This window comes from Rattus norvegicus, chromosome 1 (genome assembly GCF_021556685.1).
Source record: "Rattus norvegicus strain SHRSP/BbbUtx chromosome 1, alternate assembly SHRSP_T2T, whole genome shotgun sequence".
In the NCBI taxonomy this organism is placed as follows: Eukaryota; Metazoa; Chordata; class Mammalia; order Rodentia; family Muridae; genus Rattus; species Rattus norvegicus.
This window is the reverse complement of record NC_141534.1, coordinates 189,448,650-189,466,275: the sequence shown is the minus strand read 5'-3', so window position 1 is coordinate 189,466,275 and position 17,626 is coordinate 189,448,650. Positions and strand designations below refer to the sequence as shown.

General features: G+C 44.8%; 1 protein-coding gene across 2 annotated transcripts in view; it reads left to right on the top strand.

Annotated features, from left to right (window-relative positions):
- Cog7 (component of oligomeric golgi complex 7) overlaps positions 1-17,626 on the top strand; it is a 59,766-nt gene that overhangs the window by 11,781 nt on the left and 30,359 nt on the right. For both annotated transcript variants that reach the window (XM_087659579.1, NM_001033889.2), the window contains 3 exon segments: positions 3,837-3,919; positions 4,832-4,954; positions 13,130-13,328. In XM_087659579.1, the coding sequence (XP_087515705.1) occupies positions 3,837-3,919; positions 4,832-4,954; positions 13,130-13,328 (405 nt within the window).

Sequence of the window (17,626 nt, the reverse complement as noted above, 5' to 3'; positions counted from 1 at the left end):
TATTAGCTGTCATAGCTGAGGTCTTCTATTTCCCATCCCCTCCCTGGCAGCCCCCATTTTCCTTTGTTTCTTTAAGCTCAGCTGTTGAGATTCCATGTATAAATGTGGTCAGACTTGCTCTCCCTCTCAGCTCTGGCATGGGGCCTCCCAAGTTCTTCTATGTAGTTGCAAATGGCAATCTTTCTTTCTGTTTGAAGGCTGAAGGGAGTGAGGTTGCCCTCCATATGACCCCAGATTGATGGGGATTGGACCCAGGGCCTTGTTCATGCAAGGCAGGCCCTCTAGCAGTGGGCTCCATCCTGTCCCTGGGGGAGTTCTTTTAGTAACTAAGCTGGGACCGGAGCTCCATGGATAGCCAAGTGCTCAGTGTGAGGGGAGGCACCTTAACCTCCCACCTTTAGTGATATCGCTCTCCTTCCTGAAATGCTCTCCTCTTGCTCATCTCTTCATAGTCAGGGCCCAAGAAAGTTGGGCCTCCCTTAGTCTGTTGTTGAAGCCACATCAAAGTTGTGGCTCCACAAGGGGGTGTAACTCATCTGTAGAGCTCTCACCTAGTGTATACAATGCTTTGGCCTTAGCCTAGCACTACCAAGACAAAAAACAAAAACAAACAAAACAAAACAAACCCAACAAACATGTTTACTTAATTTATTAGGTGTAGTAGAGTTAGTGTGTGTGGAATCTGGGGTTTTATATGCAGAAGCATGTTGGCATAGACTATTTAACTCTTTTTCCATCTGAATGGCTTTTATTTTTGTTACCTAGCCACTCTGATTCGGACTTCCAGTATCATGTTGGATATAACTAGAGAAAGTAGACTCATCTTGTTCCTTGCCTTTAAAAAAAGTATTTTAGATTTATTTAGTTTATATGCATGAGTGTTTTGCCTGCATGTGTGTGTGTGCACTATGTTCATTCCCAGTGCCCACAGAGGTCAGAAGACATTGTATCCCTTGAGCTTTAATTATGGATGGCTGCAGGCCACCATGGAGGGGCTGGAACCAAACCCCAGTCGGCCCTCCACAAATTCATTCAGTTGCCCAGCCTTCTCTATAGTGCCCGTTCTTTATCTTTACAGCTTTGTCAGTGGTGGCTTGGATCCGATAAGGCAGTTTCCTTCTAGTCCTAGATGGCCGAGTGCTGTCATCCTGAAAGAGTGTCGAGTCTGTGGCTGAGGTTGAGAGGAACTGTTGCTCTGCAGGGACTGGCGTTCAGTTCCCAGAGTCCTTAAGAGGCAGCTCACACTCACCTGCAGCTCCAGCCCCATGACCCGATGACCTCTTGTCCTACGCAGGCTCCCACACACATGTGCACAGACACGCGTAAATTAAAATGATAAGGTTTTTAAAAGTTGTTGAGTTTTATTTGATACTGTTCTCTATCAGTTGAAATGGTCTTTAGTTATTACCTCCCCTCGTTTTGTTAATGTACACACTGAATTACGTAAGGTTATATTAATTTTTTTGAGGGTATGATTCTTTTAATGTGCTGCTGAATTTGACTTGTTGGATTTTTTTTTTGAGTTTTTTTCTTTCTTTTTTCTTTTTTTTTAAGAATGTGTAGTACAACCCAGAATAGTGTAGCCCAGGCTGTCCTCAAACTGGTTATGTGGTGAGGAGAACCTTGAGCTTCACTTCTTGTCTGTGTGTGAGCATGCCACTTTGTGTATGCCGAGTCAGAGGGCAGCGTTTGATTGTCTGTCTGTTCTACTCTGCTGGACAGTCTCCCTGTTTCTGTTCTGCGTACTCCAGGCTGACTGGCTGGAGCCATTCTGTTATCTCTGTCTCCAACCGATGTACAGCTTTGTACCTGGGTTCAGGATAAACCAGAGGATCAAACTTGCATGACAAGTGCCTTTTGCTCGCTGAGCCAGCTTCCTGGCCTGAGCGTGAACACTTCTCCTTTTCCTTTCTTTGCGCACTGGTGGTTTACTTGAGGTGTGCCTGTGTGGGTGTCAGATCCCCTGGAACTGGAGCTGCAGTTGTGAGCTTCCGCGTGGTTGCTGAGAAGTGAGCCTGGGTCCTCTCAAAGAGTAGCCAGTGCTCTTAACCACTGACATAACCCTCCAGCCTTGACCGTGAACTTCTGATTCTCCTGTTCCTACCTCCTGAGTGCTGTTATTTCAAGTGTACACAGTTTTATGCTGTGCTTAGGATCAAGCCCCTTCCTCTGTCCTCTCTTTTTGGTTCAATTTTTTTTTCCCAGACAGGGTCTTGCTATGTAGCACTGTCTGGTCAGAAACTTGCTGTGCCGATCAGGCTGGTTTCACACTCGCAGTCCAATGTCTTGGGAATTCACTCAGTTTTGGTAGTTTGTGTGGAGGGATTTATCATTTTTCTTCAGGACCTCTGATGTGTTGTTTACCATGGTCCAAGTACTTAATCCTTTCAGAAGTATCGTCTCACTGTTCACCTTTACTCATTCTCTCTCCATTAAGCTTGGGACCAGCTGACCTAATTTGTCCTTTGGTTTGTCTGAGGTAGAGCTTCGCTCCATCACTGTGCAGCCCTAAGCGGCCTTGCATTCTCAGTCCCCTGCCCCTCCCCTCCCCCTGGCAATGCTACCTAAGTGATCCTTTCAGTACAATTCCGTGCACTTCCAGCAACTCATTTGTTAGTCTAGCAAGACACAATGACACAGGACAGGGGATGCTAGTGCAGGGTGACTGGTGAGGACCCAGGAGGCTGTGCTCAATCAGCAAGGCCCACAGCAGCCAGGAGTGTGCATTGTTCTCGGCGTCTGATGGAAGGCTTGCTTGCTGTCTGTTCTTCAGTTCATATAAATACTCACAGTGTCCGATTTAGTGGCTGTTTTTGTGCATCAAAACAACCAAAAGTCAGCACCGTGTGTAGCTTACCATGGTTTCCCGTCCAACCACTAACTGAAGCTGGAGGTGCCGTTTCCTCACTATAAAATGAGGCTGATGGATAAGATGACTTATTTTATATACTGTTGGTGACAGTCCATGTTTGGGGCAGGGAAGTAGGTGTGCAGGAGGGCAGTAGGAAGTAGGAACCTGAGGCTCAGAGCCTCCTGAGATGTTGCATTCCAGCTTTGCTACACATCCTGTCTTCTGTTTACCACCAGCAGCCACATGCACAGCATACACAGCACACCCTCCTGTTGTGTTTGTTTGTTTCTAGAGACAGGGTTTCTCTGTGTAGCCCTGGCTGTCCTAGAACTCACTCTGTAGAGCAGTTGACCTCAAACTCAGGTCCATCTGCCTCTGCCTCCAGAGTGCTGGGATGAAAGATGTGTGCCACCATTGCCCAGGCCTTCTGTGGCTTTTCAAAAATAAAATACATTAATTATTTTATGTGTATGTGTATTTGCTTGCTCTGGGTACCATGTTTGTGCATGGTCCCCACAGAGGCCAGAAGTTCTAGAGGCTTCGGATCCTCTCAACCTAGAGTTGCATGCAGGTCGCCATGTAGGTGCTAGGAATCGAACTGAGGTTGTCTGAGGAGCAGCTAGTGCTCTTCCAGACCATCTCTCTAGTCTCTGTGTATGTTGCTTTTTGAGACAGGAGCCTGTTATGTAGTCTAGGCTGTCATCCTCCTGTCTCAGCCTCCTGGGTGTTAGGACTCAGGCATGTGCCACCCTGCCCAGCTAATCTTAGCACTGTATTAATGGTGCTTGGTGCATTGTTTTAACGAGCTTAGGTAGCTATAGTCTACCCTTATTTCTTTTGCCTATGATTCTCTTGTTTGAATTAAAGCAGCTGTCTCAGTAGAAACTTCTGAATCTAGCTGACATGTATGTGAATTTATCATGAGTTGCTTGCCTTGGCAGCCCTGGGAGACCTGGTAACAGTGTGCACATTTTGTGTTCTTTAGATCAGTCTAAAGTATTCGTGAAGGTGTTCACTGAAATCGACCGGATGCCCCAGCTCCTTGCATACTACTACAAGTGTCACAAGGTAAACTGCTGGGAGTGAGTGAAGTAAGTGTGATTGTGGAGGGCCTCACCGCTGGGCCCAAATCTTTCATAGGCAAAGGCAAAATTAGACTCTGCCCTTCAGTCACTTTCCTTTTACTGGAAGCCAGTAGGGGGTGCTCTCGATCCACTCAGTAGATGCCCTTAACTGTAACTTGGAACAAGGCCATGGGTTTTCAGCCTGGATTCATTCACAGACTTAAAACATTGTTTTAATTTGTTTCGATTTTCGATTTTTAAAGGCAAATCATGTCATAGGCTTCATTTTGTCCTCAGCAAGCCATAAGAATTTTATATTTTCAAGGTACCAACATACAACTTGCTGGGCTAACCTTAATTCCTTCAAGCACAATACTCACAGTTTTTGTTTGTTTTAGTTGATTATTATTATTATTATTAATGAGGAGGAGGAGGGGTAGATGTGTGCAGGCACAAGCAAGCCATGCTGCATGTGTGGGTAAGAGGACAGTGTTAGACAATCTGCTTCCCTTCCACCTTTATGTGGGCTCCAGGGTTGCCAGGGCTCCAGGGAGCTCTTTATGCAGTGTGGCCCTTGCTGGCCCTTGCATGTGTTTAAATCATATGGTTCAGGGCATGAAGCATCAGCACACACTATGGCCACTCTAAAAGCTCTTCAGAGGAGTGCAGTGGGCCCCGAGGAAGCTCAGTGTTGTGCTTTGGGTGGGGTCAGAGGAGACAGCATTGCTTGGAGGTCGATAAATTCAGGTGTTAGATGGTGACCCGGCAGGAGCCTAAGTCTTGCCCGTTTGCTTTCTGCTCTTTCTCCAGTAGATGAGTCTCAGCCGGGTACTTATGTGCTCAGGATGGTAGGCAGTTCTAGAGTGGCATGATTTGGGGTACCTAGTAAAATACCCCCTTTGCTGTGCCTCTGCAGGTGCAGCTTTTAGCAACCTGGCAAGAGCTGTGTCAGAGGGACCTTCCACTGGACCGGCAGCTCACTGGCCTCTACCATGCCTTGCTTGGGGCATGGCACACGCAAACCCAGTGGGCCACACAGGTAACAGCTCATCATTGGAGAACAAAGCCTACAGTGGCGTGGGAATGGGCACTGCTCTGGATCAAGCGCTGTTGTCACCCAGGGGGTTAATACTTAGACTTATAAACCCATGTTAGTGAGCCCTTTAGGTCTCCAAGGAAACTCTTCCTATCACTCTCCTCTGTATCTTAAATAGAATCTAATGAGATGGTATCCCCAGTGTTCGCTGGGAGCCTCTGGTATTGCTGAAGGCCAGAGGCCCCTAGTCAGGTGGTGGAAAGAGCAGACTGTGTTCATTTTAAAGTTCAAGCCAAGTTCCCTTCTCTTACCCAGAGTTGGAAGAATAGTCTCGTTTTAGAGGTGCCCTGTGAGCCGGGTAGGGTGAGGCCTAGGTTTTGAGTGGAAGCCTCCCATCATATTCTCTCTCAGTCCACAGGCGTTGGTAGCCACAGGGTATGAACCACCCTTCCCTGTATGATGTCAGAGGCACACAGCTCTTCAGGGAGGGGAAAAGCCCATCTTACTTGGGAGTGCTAGTGGGTCAGGGCTGGTGACCTGTTTTCACAGATAGTCACGACTCCTTAGGTAATCACCTGTCACTGGCTGGAATGAACTCTATCTACTGTAACTGGGGAGAATCCCTTGCGTGGGCTTATGCCATTCACGTTGGCTAAAGCATTTTGTTTTGTTTCCTTCTTTCCATCCTGCCCACTCAGACAGATCTTGCCAGATAGCCAAGCCTAGCCTCAGACTCATGTTATCCTCCTTCCTCAGCCTCCAGTGCCCCGTCCTTGTTATCGTTGTTTGAACTAACCTAATTCCTCCGATTTAGGCTCTACGTCCCATTTCCAGTGTGCCTGTCTGTCCACATTCACTCACACATCCTAGTCTTTTGTACAAGTCTCATAGCTCAAGGGTAAGAACAACTCACGTCTATACGGGGAAATGTCCTGTGTCATCTAAGAAGACCCTGGTTTCTCAGCCTCAGTTTTGGAAGGCATGTTCATTTGTGCCTTTGGCTCATGCGCCCCCCCCCCCCTTTTTTTTTTACTGGAGATGAGTGTGACAGTCAGATGTCTGCTGAAGCTCAGGCTAGTGCAAAGTAAGGCCAGAGACATGGTAAAATGTTGCCATACCCTCCCATTTCCTCCTATTGTTTCCTTTTATTTTAGTGGGTTTTGGGGATCAGATCTGCAGTTTTACACATGCTAGGCCAGAACATTTCCATTGAGCTGTACTCTGGGTCATCTTTGTTATTTTATGTGGAAACAGGTTTTCTCAGGCTGGCCTTGAACTTTTAATCTTCTTGCCTTGTTCTTCCTAAGCAGATATAATTGCAGGCCTGTACTAGATTCAGATTTCCCTTTTTTCTTTTTAAAAATGGATTTTACAATTTATTTTGTTACTATTTTGAGACAAGGTCTTACTCCGTAGTCCAGGCTGGCCTGAAAGCCACTGTGTAGACAGGCATGGTAGTAGAGACAGAGGCAGGTGGATCTCTATATGTTTGAAGCCAGCCTGGTCTACATAGCAGGTTTCAGGCCAGCCTGGGCTACACAGTGAGTCCTGTCGTCAGGCTCTGCCCTGTACCCACCGAATAATGACACAGAGACTTATTATTTGTTATAACTCAGGCCTCAGCTGGCTGCCTCCCAGCTAGCTTGTCTAACTGAAATTAACCTGACTATTCTATTCCACATCTGCCATGTGGCCTGTTACCTCTCACTCAGTCGGCCAGTCCCCGCACCTGTTCCACCTCCATGTCGTGCTGGTGAATCTGGTGTCTCTAAACTTCCCACAGCTCCTATCTCTGCCAAACCTTTCCCTGAGCCTCAGCTATAGGCCACCAGCTCTTTATTAGCCAGTGATGGAGGTGTATGTCTACAAAATAATAAGGCTAGTAATGATCAATAAAAATAAAATACCAAAGTCTGGCCAGTACTCACCTCTCTGCATGTACAGAAATCAACATTTGAATAATACAAAGGTAGCCTTTACACGGTGCATAAAAAGACTACCCCAACAGAGACCCTGTTTTAAAAAAATGAAATTTACTCTGTCCTCTAATTCATAGCAATTCTCCTGCCTCAGCTTCCCCAGTGCTGGGATTATAGTCATGCATCAGCACACCTACTTTTGTTGTTGCTGTTGTTTTTATTGTTTTTTGGGGGAGGGGGTAGGGGGCAGAGTCTGATCCTCCTGCCTCCATCCCCTGGGTGGATATCCTGTCATGTCTGTTTTCTGTGTTCCTGGGGGCATTGCCCAGGCTTTGTGTGAGCACTCTATAAACTGAGCTATGTTCTCGCTCCTCCCTAGTATTCTACGTGAAACTTTTCATCTTTTCCTGTCCTGGGGCTTCAACCCAGGGCCTCACCTTCACTCACTATGAAAGAACCTTAAACTATAAAAAGCTGGAAGAATTGTGCAGCGAACACCCCACCCGAGGCTTTGCAATGGAGACTTTACTGTGTGTGCTTCACCACAAACGTCTCCCTCTCCATGACTCCCATCTGCTCGTTGAGACTGCTTATTTTTTGGTTTATTTAAAGGTAATTTGCAAATATCGTTCACTTTAAAATCATCACTTGATGATGATGCTGACTACATAATTTAATCTAGCCTATTCTGGTGTTCTGTACAGTGGAATAGTTTGTGGGCTGGTCTTTTGATCAGACTGTTTTGATTCGTGTATTGTTGTATCATGGTTTGTTCTTTTTTATTTCTGAATACTGTGATAGATGTGAATATATATGTGCGTGTTTACAAGTTCTTTCTCTCCCTCACTGTCTCTCCCCACCCCCTTTCTGAGACCAGGCTGGCCTCATATTCACAGAGATTCGCCTGCCTCTGTCTCCCAAGTGCTGGGATTAAGTGTGGCCCACTCCCTTTTTTTGATAGACATTTGGTCTGATCCTGTCTGAGGCTGTCGTTAAAGCCACTCTGGACAGTGCTTCCCAAGAGATCTTTATACGCACACGTGAATACCCGAGTGTAGACTTGCGGGTTGAGAGGGCAGGTATGTTTTGGTGTAGAAAAAATTGCCAGACCTTTTCCCAAGTGCTCAGCCCTCTGCATTTAAGAACTCTGCTTGCTGGACTTCCCTGCTGACGTTAGATGTTGTCCTGTTTGATGTTAGCTTTGCTGGTGGGTGTGTAGTTGCAATCCATTGTGATTTTAATTTATATTTCCTTGATGACTAAAGATATTGAACACCCACTCATGTGCCTATTGGCTGTTTGCATGCATTCCTTTGTGACATGTCTACTCAAGAAGTCTGTTGCTTGTTTTTAAAAAAATGAGTTATTTGCTTTTATACTATTTAGTTCATGAAGTTTGTTACTCTGGATAGAAGTTCTTTCTCAAATGTGTTTTGTAAACACTCTCTTCCAGTCTGTAGTTTGAATGGAGGGTTTTTGTTTGTCTGCTTATGGGATGCTGGAAAATGAACCCAGAGTGTACATAGGCCAGCCAAATGTGCTGTCTTCCCAGCACTTGTGTACCACTGCTCTGTAGTCCCAGCTCTGAGCAGATGATCATTCATTTATTCATTCATTCATTCATTTATCAATGTATTTATTTATGAGTCAATGTATTTTGGGGGGGGGTTTGCTCATGCCATTGTGTACCTTGTGGAAGTCAGTTCTCTCTTCTATCAGGTAGGTCTCAGGTATTGACCTCAGTTGTCAGGCTTTGCGGCAGGCCCCCTCCCCCACAGAGCCATCTTGTTGGTGCAGAAAGTTGACTTATTATTATTATTATTATTATTAATTTTATTTTTATTTGTATGTGTGTATGTGTGTATATGTGTGTGCCATGTGTGGGTGGGTGCCTGAGGAGGTCAAAGGGTGTCAGATCTCCTGGAGCTGGAATTAGAGGCAGTTAACATGGGTGCTAAGAACCAAGCTCAGGTCGTCTGGAAGAGCAGCATGTGATTTTAACTGCTGGGCCATCTTTCCAGCCAGAAAGTTCTGATTTTGATGAAGCCAAGTTTATCACTGTTTTTTCTTACCTTAAAGCTGTCTTAGTGGTCTCACCTAGAAGATTATTAATTAGCTTTACCCTGAGCTCTGTGGTCTGTTCTAATGTGTGTTTATGTATAGTGAGGGCGGTCACAGGTCTTACCATAAATTCATCAGGCTGGCCCCGTAGCCCTGGCTCCTACATTGGGTCTCTTAGGACTTATCCCCAACTGCGCTCCTTCCTCATACTGAAATGACTGGAATCCAGGGCAGGAGGCAGGAGATATGGCTCTAATCCAGTGAGTTTTGGTTGTTAGTCTATAGACAGTCGTCTCTCGGATGGTCCTCCAGTGGCATTTGCAAGTGCATGCTTCAGTCAGGACTTACTGCGTCCATTATGCTCAGCTCTCTCTTTCCTTGGAGTGTCTGGACAAATGGGATTCTCTGGCTTCCTCCCACAAAACAATGCAAGTGCAAGCATGATTTTAGAATTGAGGCTGATGTCTTAGTCATGGAAGCAGTAAGTATAACACAGACGTCACAGACCATGCACAGCACGTACGGACAGATCATGTTTCATCAGTACAGAAGTGCTGCTGAAGCTACAGATTGGAGGAAGATGTCTGTAAGACATCTGATAAAGGGCTTGTATTTGGAATAGATAGAAAACTCTAATAACAGTATACTTAAAAAAAATAAAGGTAGGTAAACCAATTTTTCAGAATGGCCCAAGACTTGAGTGGACACTTCACAATGGAAGATAATGGTAAGATTTTAAATTTGTAACACCTAAAATTACTGACTTTAGTAGTGATTTGGGCAGTGAATTGATGATGGGGGATTCGAGAAAAGTCAACGCCATCGCCTGGTGTAGGACGGAGATGATAACGTCCAAGAGGAGCTGAGCATGACAGCGCACGCCTGTAACCTAGCACTTGGGAGGCTGAGGCAGGAGATTCATGTTAGTGAGTTCCAGACCAGACTTGAGAGGTAAATGTCCAAAAAACAACCAGCAGTTGTTAGGATCTGTTCTGAAGAGTAACTGGAAGAAATGAAAGTCAAGAAGGAGATTCCATCCTGGGTTATCAAGAAATTATCAGCAAAAACAGGGCAGATAAGGGCCATGGGGGAGAGGTCACTTGGAAACTTTGTAATGCTTTGAAATGTTTATTTATGTTGTGTAGAGGTCAGAGGACGGCTTCATGGAGTCAGTTCTCTTCTACCTTTATGTGAGTCTTGGGAATTACACTCTGGTGTCAGACTTCGAGGTGAATACCTTCACCCACTGAGCCACGTCACTAGCCCTGGGGTGCTTTTAAGTTCCAAGTGAGAGTGATCAGCAGACAGACAGTTGCCAGACACGCTCAGCACACACTGGGTGGAGTGGGGTGGCCGTGCGGCCATGAAGCTATTGGCTGTGTTTCTTTGGTTCTCCCTCCGTCTCTCTCTGACTCCAATAGGGTGACTCTAAGCAGAGTATAGAATAGGATCCGTGAGGTCAAAAAGAAAGCCCACTGAAGTGTTGTAAATTCTTGGAGAGTTTAGGAAAAATCCCGACCATGTTTTGGACCATTTGCTAGTGGTCTTTGATTCATTCTGAGTTGACCTGTAAATTTTTCTTTTTTCTCCTTCTCTCCCTCACATCTTTCTTTTCATAAGAAGATACCCAGTTTGTGAGCACCGTTCATTGTCAGGATGACACTTCCCCTGTTGAATGGTCTTGGCATCCTTCTCTTGCCTCCTGCCAGTACCATTGTTGTAATTCTGGCTGCACAGAACAAGCCAGGAAATGTTCCGTGTTAGTCTGCTGGTTGATGCCATGGCAAAAGCCCTTAGACTGGATAGCTTAATTCTTTTTCAGATTTTATTACTGTTTTCTGTGTTTGAGTGTTTTGTCTACATGCGTGTGCCCCATGTGCATGCAGTGTCTGCAGGGGCCACAAGAGGGCATCCGATCTTCTAGGACTGGAGTTACAGAGGGTTGTGAACTTCAGTGTGAGTGCTGGGAATTGAACTTGGGTCCCCTGGAAGAACAACCAGTGCCTTAACTGCTAAGCCATCTCTCCCATCTCCAGACTGGATAGTTTAAACAACAGTAATATTCTCAGTAGAAGTTCAGGATCAAGCTTTACTCCGGGCTGGAGTGTTCTCTTCTGACCTGATATGTCTGGCTTCCCTCCAAGGCTCCCTCCCATAGTATGCTGATGTCTTCTCATGAAGACACAGTCAGTTAGACTCAGAGCCTCCCGTGTGCTTCCATGGTGTTCATTACTTCTTCAAGGCGCTGTCTCCAAAGAGACTCATACTTAAGGCATTTATTTGGTGGCTTGGACTTTAGCATGGGATTTCAGGGAGACACAGTTCAGACTATGAGATGCTCCTTCAGTGTCTTAGAAAGATTGGTGTAAATTCTGTGTGTTTTATAGGGCTCACTGGTTCTGATCTTTATTTGATTTTTTTATTTTATTATTATTATTTTTTGAGATGGGGGTCTTGTGTATTCTAGACTATCCTTGAACTGGGATTGCAGTTCTGTCTGAGCATTTTTGACTACCAATTCAATGTTGGACCTTCCTTCTCCTTTGGCACGGGTTTTGGTGGTTTGCGGCTCTAGCACTGAGTGCATGAGTTGAGGCTGCTGGTGTGTAGTTGTTCATGGTTTTCCCTCAGGGCCTTAGCTCGCTTCCTGTTTTTATAGTCTTGGTGCTAGTGTTCCTACTCGCACGTTTGACTCTATAACTTGAATACTTTGTCCTGTTTCCTTAGTTTAGGTACAGGCTATCAAATTTAGAGCATTTTACAAAAACCCAGCTTCTGGTGTTGATTCTTTGTTTTTTGTTTATCTCTGCTTTCAAACCTCAGTAATCTTTTTCTTACTAAGTGTAGTTTCCTCTTTCTCTAGTTCTGGTTCTTATGGGAGGAATTCGGATAGCCCAGACTAGCCTTGTTTCTGTGTAGCTAAGGATGGCTTTGAACTTCTCATTTGCTTGCCTCTATTTCTGGAGTGCTGGGCATCCAGGCAGGTGCTACCACACCTAGTTCTGTGGCATGCTGGGGGTAGAACCATGCATGATTGATGGATGAGAACTGTCCCGCTGAGCTGCAGCCCTATCCTGTATCTTTTTTTTTTTTTAAGATTTATTTATTTATTATATATAAGTACACTGAAGCTGTCCTTAGATACACCAGAAGAGGGCATCAGATCTCTTTACAGATGGTTGTGAGCCACCATGTGGTTGCTGGGAATTGAACTCAGGACCTCTGGAAGAGCAGTCAGTGCTCTTAACCACTGAGCCATCTCTCCAGCCCTATCCTGTATCTTTTTAAAAAAGAATTATTTATTTAAAAATTTTATGTACATGAGTTCACTGCAGCTGTCTTCAGACACACCAGAAGAGAGCATTGGATTCCCATTACAGATGGTTGTGAGCTGCCATGTGGGTGCTAGGAATTGATAAAGTTTGAATTTTATTAGCTGTATAATTTTCCATTTCTTTTTTTTTTAAAGATTTAATTACTTAATATATATATAGGTACACTGTCTTCAGACACACCAGAAGAAGGCATCAGATCCCATTACAGCTGGTTGTGAGCCACCATGTGGTTGCTGGGATTTGAACTCAGGACCTCTGGAAGAGCAGTCAGTGCTCTTAACCACTGAGCCATCTCTCCAGACCTAGTTTTCCATTTCAGTTCTCTTATCTCATCCCATGTTTGCACCTATTTATAGGAGCACAGGAGGGTGAGAATATTTCCTAAGTGGACTTGGCACATTTTTCAAGTTTTCTCAAGAGACCTAAGGAACATAGGTGGTAAAAGGCCATCAGAGACCTGAGTCAGCTAAACTGTCCAGGTCCACGGTCTCTGTTGGTCCTGAAGAGAATGTGTGTGGCCCTAGATCTGTGCAGAGAAGAAAAGCGCCGTGAGGCCAGGCTCTGTGCTGTGTCTTTCCAGTGATATTTGTGTTTTGCTCCTGCTCATCCTTCCAGTCTCTCTGGTGTCACCCAAGTCCTCACTGATGATCAGTTCAGTAAGCAGGCACATGGGTCAGAGGTGGAAGTGCCTTTCATTCAGAGTTTAGCTTCTGCCACCTTCTGTCCTGTCCCTGCCCAGTTTGCCCAGTTAGGGGAACTTGGGATTCCTGATCACCCGTTTTCAGCACTCCTAGGGCTCACCTTGGAACCATCAGGAGACAGCTGTTCAATGTGCTAATGCTCACCCCTCTCCCCCACTGCAGGTTTTCAAGAACCCCTATGAGGTGGTGACAGTGCTGCTGATTCAGACCCTGGGGGCCTTGGTGCCCTCCCTGCCTATGTGCCTCAGTGAGGCTGTGGAGAGAGCGGGACCAGAGCTGGAGCTCACCAGACTACTGGAGTTTTATGACACTACTGCCCACTTTGCCAAGGGGCTGGAAATGGCGCTGCTCCCCCATCTCCGTAAGCACTCCTACTTCCTGCCTTACTTCTGGCTGGTCTTGCCTTGTGTTTGAGGCCTGGATTCGTTTACTGTTTCTAGTAGCTGTGGAAGAGAAAGGGTCACAGGGAAGCGTTCCATGAAAATATCGACAACATGGAAGCGGGGCTCAGTCAGTGCTGACCAGGAGCTTCACATACTCCAAGGCAGTGACAGACACTTCTGCTGTCCCTGACAGTGTGACAGAGGTTTACTGTGGAGGCATGAGTGGCAGTGAGCTGGCGACAGGTTTCAGTGGGAGGATCGTCGTCTTTTTAAGTCAGAACCTCAGACGGTTTAACGTAAGCAGTAAGTTTGGGAGAGCACATGGGCTAGAGACGGGGACTTGGAAGGGAAGCAGCAGCAGCTGCCCGGGGGCCAGACCAGGCCTGAAGTGACTGTGGGGAAGGATAGGCATCCTGGCAGGCGGTTAGGCAGAGCACAGCTCATCCCGCTTGGGGACGTGCTGTGTGGGATGCCGAGCTTTCCAGCTGATTTCCACCTGTGTAAAAAGCATCATAAACATAGACCTCGTGACACATGCTGCTGTCAACTCAGGAAACTGCTTCAAGAAGGCCTCATTCTGCCATGTGGCTGCTGTGTGTCACAGACTTGGTTTATTTAATAGTTATTCTCTTTAATTACACTGTTTAATTGCCTGTACATTCCAGGGAGTGTGTTTATTGTTCAGGTTCCTGGTGATTCATGGGTGTTGTGGCACACTCACTGGTCAGACCTCACTTGTGGGAGGCGCACAGTCATGTGGCTGGTTTCCTGAGAACTGTGATGCCCTGGCCCAAGTGGCTACAGAGTGCTTAGACTGGGCACCCTGCTGGAGCAGGCTGCTCAGGGGAGGGCAGGGAGCAGGTTGCACTCCTCCCCACAAATGAACTTTCTTTCTCTCTCTTTTTTTTTTTTTCTTTTTTCTTTTTTTCGGAGCTGGGGACTGAACCCAGGGCCTTGCGCTTGCTAGGCAAGCGCTCTACCACTGAGCTAAATCCCCAACCCCAACAAATGAACTTTCTTAAAGACATGAGAACCACCCTCTGAAGTCAGTGAGAAAGCTTAGATTCCCAGCCATTCCAGCCGAGGGCTTCAAACCATTGTTTGTATTGTTTTAAATCAAAAATGCTTTTGGAAGGATGGGTGTGGTGGTGTATACATTTCAGCACTCAAAAATATGTTGTGTTCAAATCCAGTCTGGGCTACATCTCAAAATGATAACTGAGCCAGTGCAGTGATACACAACTTTAACCTTAGCATTCCAGAGACAGAGGCAGGAGGATCTCTGTGTCTGAGGTTTGCCTGGTCTACTGAGTGAGTTCCAGGACACCAAGGGATTCACTGAGAAACCCTGTATTGAAAAACAATGCAAAATAAAATAATCCTGATAAGAGAGAAAGAGCATGACAGTGATCCACAACTTTATCAGAGAGAGAGAGAGAGAGAGAGACAGAGAGAGATAGAGAGAGACAGAGACAGAGAGAGAGAGAGACAGAGACAGAGAGAGAAAGAGAGAGTGTTCTGTTCTATTCCTTCTAGCGATTCTTAGTAAATACACACTGAAGTTGGGTATGCTGGTGCATGCCCGTGTTCCTGCTCCTTGGAAGGCTGAGGCAGGAGGATTGTGAATTTGAGCCTAGGGGGTTGTATAGTAAATTCAAAGCTAGTCTGAACTATGTAGTGAAATCCTATCTCAGAAAACTCAGTGTTTGCAAGCATTCATGTAAATATTAATATGTACTATAGATAATATATTTAACATACTTTATAAATATTTAACATATACTATATAATGTATAACTACTATATTATTTCATGAAACATTTATGCACTATATGTCTATATTATATGCTATACCATAATAATGCACATAGTATATAAATGTTTTTCTATTTATTGAGGCTGAGTTTCAATGTCTAGCTCTGGCTGGCCTGTTTGGAGCTCACTACATAGACCAGGCTGGCCTTAAACTCACAAGGATCCACTTGACTCTGTTTCACAAGTGCTAAGATTAAAGGCATGAGCCACCATGGCTAGCAAAATATTTTAAAATATTGGTTGTAGATAATTTTACTTTTTTTTTATTTTAAAATAATATAGTGTGTGTGCATGTGCACGTGTGCTCTGTGCTCTGTGTGTGTGTGTGTGTGTGTGTGTGTGTGTGTGTGTGTATGTGTGTGTGTTCAGTTAGCAAAGCCCCTGCCTCTAAGTGAGAAGTCCTGAGTTTAGCCCCAGCACTCATGCGAAAAGCTAGGCATGTCAACCCATGCTTGTGACTGGGAAGACAGAGGCAGGAGGCTCCCTGGGCTCCCTGGCTCCCTGGGCTCCCTGGGCTCTCTGGACTCTCTGGGCTCCCTGGGCTCCCTGGGCAGCTTGCTTAGCCTACTTGGTGAGCTCCAGGCCAATGAAAGACCCTGCCACAAATGAGGTGGATGGTGTTCCCAAGAATGATGCCCACCATTGACCTCTGGCCTCTACACATGTGGACAAGTACACCCACATTTAAAGAAGGAAAATAGAGTGGATATTTTCTTAGATTATTCTTATCATGAAACATGGATTCTAATGATTGCTTCATGACTACAACACCCTTTTTACATATTTGATTACTTGTTTGTTTTGAGACAGGGTCTCTACATAGCACTGTCTGTCCTGGAACTCACTATATATAGACCAGGCTGGCCTTGAACTCACAGAGATCCTCCTGCATTGCCTCCTGAGTGCTAGGATTAAAGACACACACCAGCATTCTTAACCCTATGGCTTACATTTTTTTAGCTACTATTTGAGTAAAACCCTTATAAACTGTCTCAAGAAACTTTCTGACCCAACCCTGAGGCTCTAGGAGAAGTTTAGGGTTGCAGTTGCCCTTCTGGGAACATTGAAAGGTGCCTGTCACACTTGTGTCTTATGCTGTTCATCAAGGTGAGTGGTACACCCCCCACCCCCACCCCTCACCCCCATCCCCGCCCTCTCCAGCACTGTGTTCTTTCTTTCTTCCATCATTTCCTGGCTCTTAGATGTTTAAAGATGTATTACTTTAAATTTTTTACTTTGGTTGTTAATGTTTGAAAATTATATTATAAAAGTTCTAATTCTTTCCTCCTGATTACTTATTCTTTATATATTCATCTGTTTGGGGACTTAATCTATTTCTCATTAATTTTTTAGAGCAATTCATTTAAAGCAATATATTATTGAGTACATTTATAAAAAGCAATAAAATATGTAAAAAATTCCTGGCAAAGAATCTGTAATACAGATGGAAATTTCCTCTAATGCCATTGTTGAAAATTTAGTATATGTTTCTAAAAGATTCTTATATGGTGGACTTTCCCCAGTTATTTATCAGATATGTTACATCTTTAACTTCTTTATTATTTAATAGTTAATACATATACATGATCCAATTTAAAACAAGTGAAAGACTTGAATAGAAAGCAAGTTTAAAAAACAGTTTAGGTTCATGCATTTCTTGCTTTTGTCTTTTGGTGTATATGAGTGTTTTGCCTGAATGTTATATGTATATATGTCATGGACGTGCCGGATGCTTATAGTGGACAGAGGAGGGTGTTGGGTCCCTTTGAACTAGATTTACAGATGGTGTGAGCCACTGTGTAGGTGCTGGGAACTGAGCCTAGGTCCTCTGAAAGAGCAGTGGCAATCACCACTGAGCCACCTCCAGCCTTAGGCTGGTTTCATGATCATTATACCATATGTATTTATTACACAGAATCGTGACAAGGAAATGGCCATCTTCCTTTCCATCCAGGAGTAGCATTTGTGTGTTTAACTGTGCATTTGTATACATACTAAATTTGTATTTTTGGCTTTTTGAGACAAGGTCTCATAGTTCAGGCTGTCCTTTAACACACTATGTGGCAGAGAGTGACCATAAACTCCTGATCCTTCTCAGGTACTGCAAATACAGGTACAGATAGGCACCACTGTGCCTGGCTTCTAGATATGTTTACAGTAGAATGTTTTGCTACCATTATCATACCCAAATGTTAATATCTAGTATATAGTTTGTCTTCAGCTTTGCCAGCTCTGCAGAGGTCTTTCTAGTTGTTTCCTTCTCTGCCTCTCTCTGAGAGCTACGTTAGTGTACATTGGACCTCTTGATGCCCCTAATCTAACAGTCAGTTCATCTTTGTCTTTTCGTGACATTGATATCTTCGAAAATTCTTGTAGAATTCCCCATACCCTAGAATGCTGTCTTTTCCTCTTATGGTTAGCTTTTATATCAAACATGTTGGCATCATACACTGTACTGATA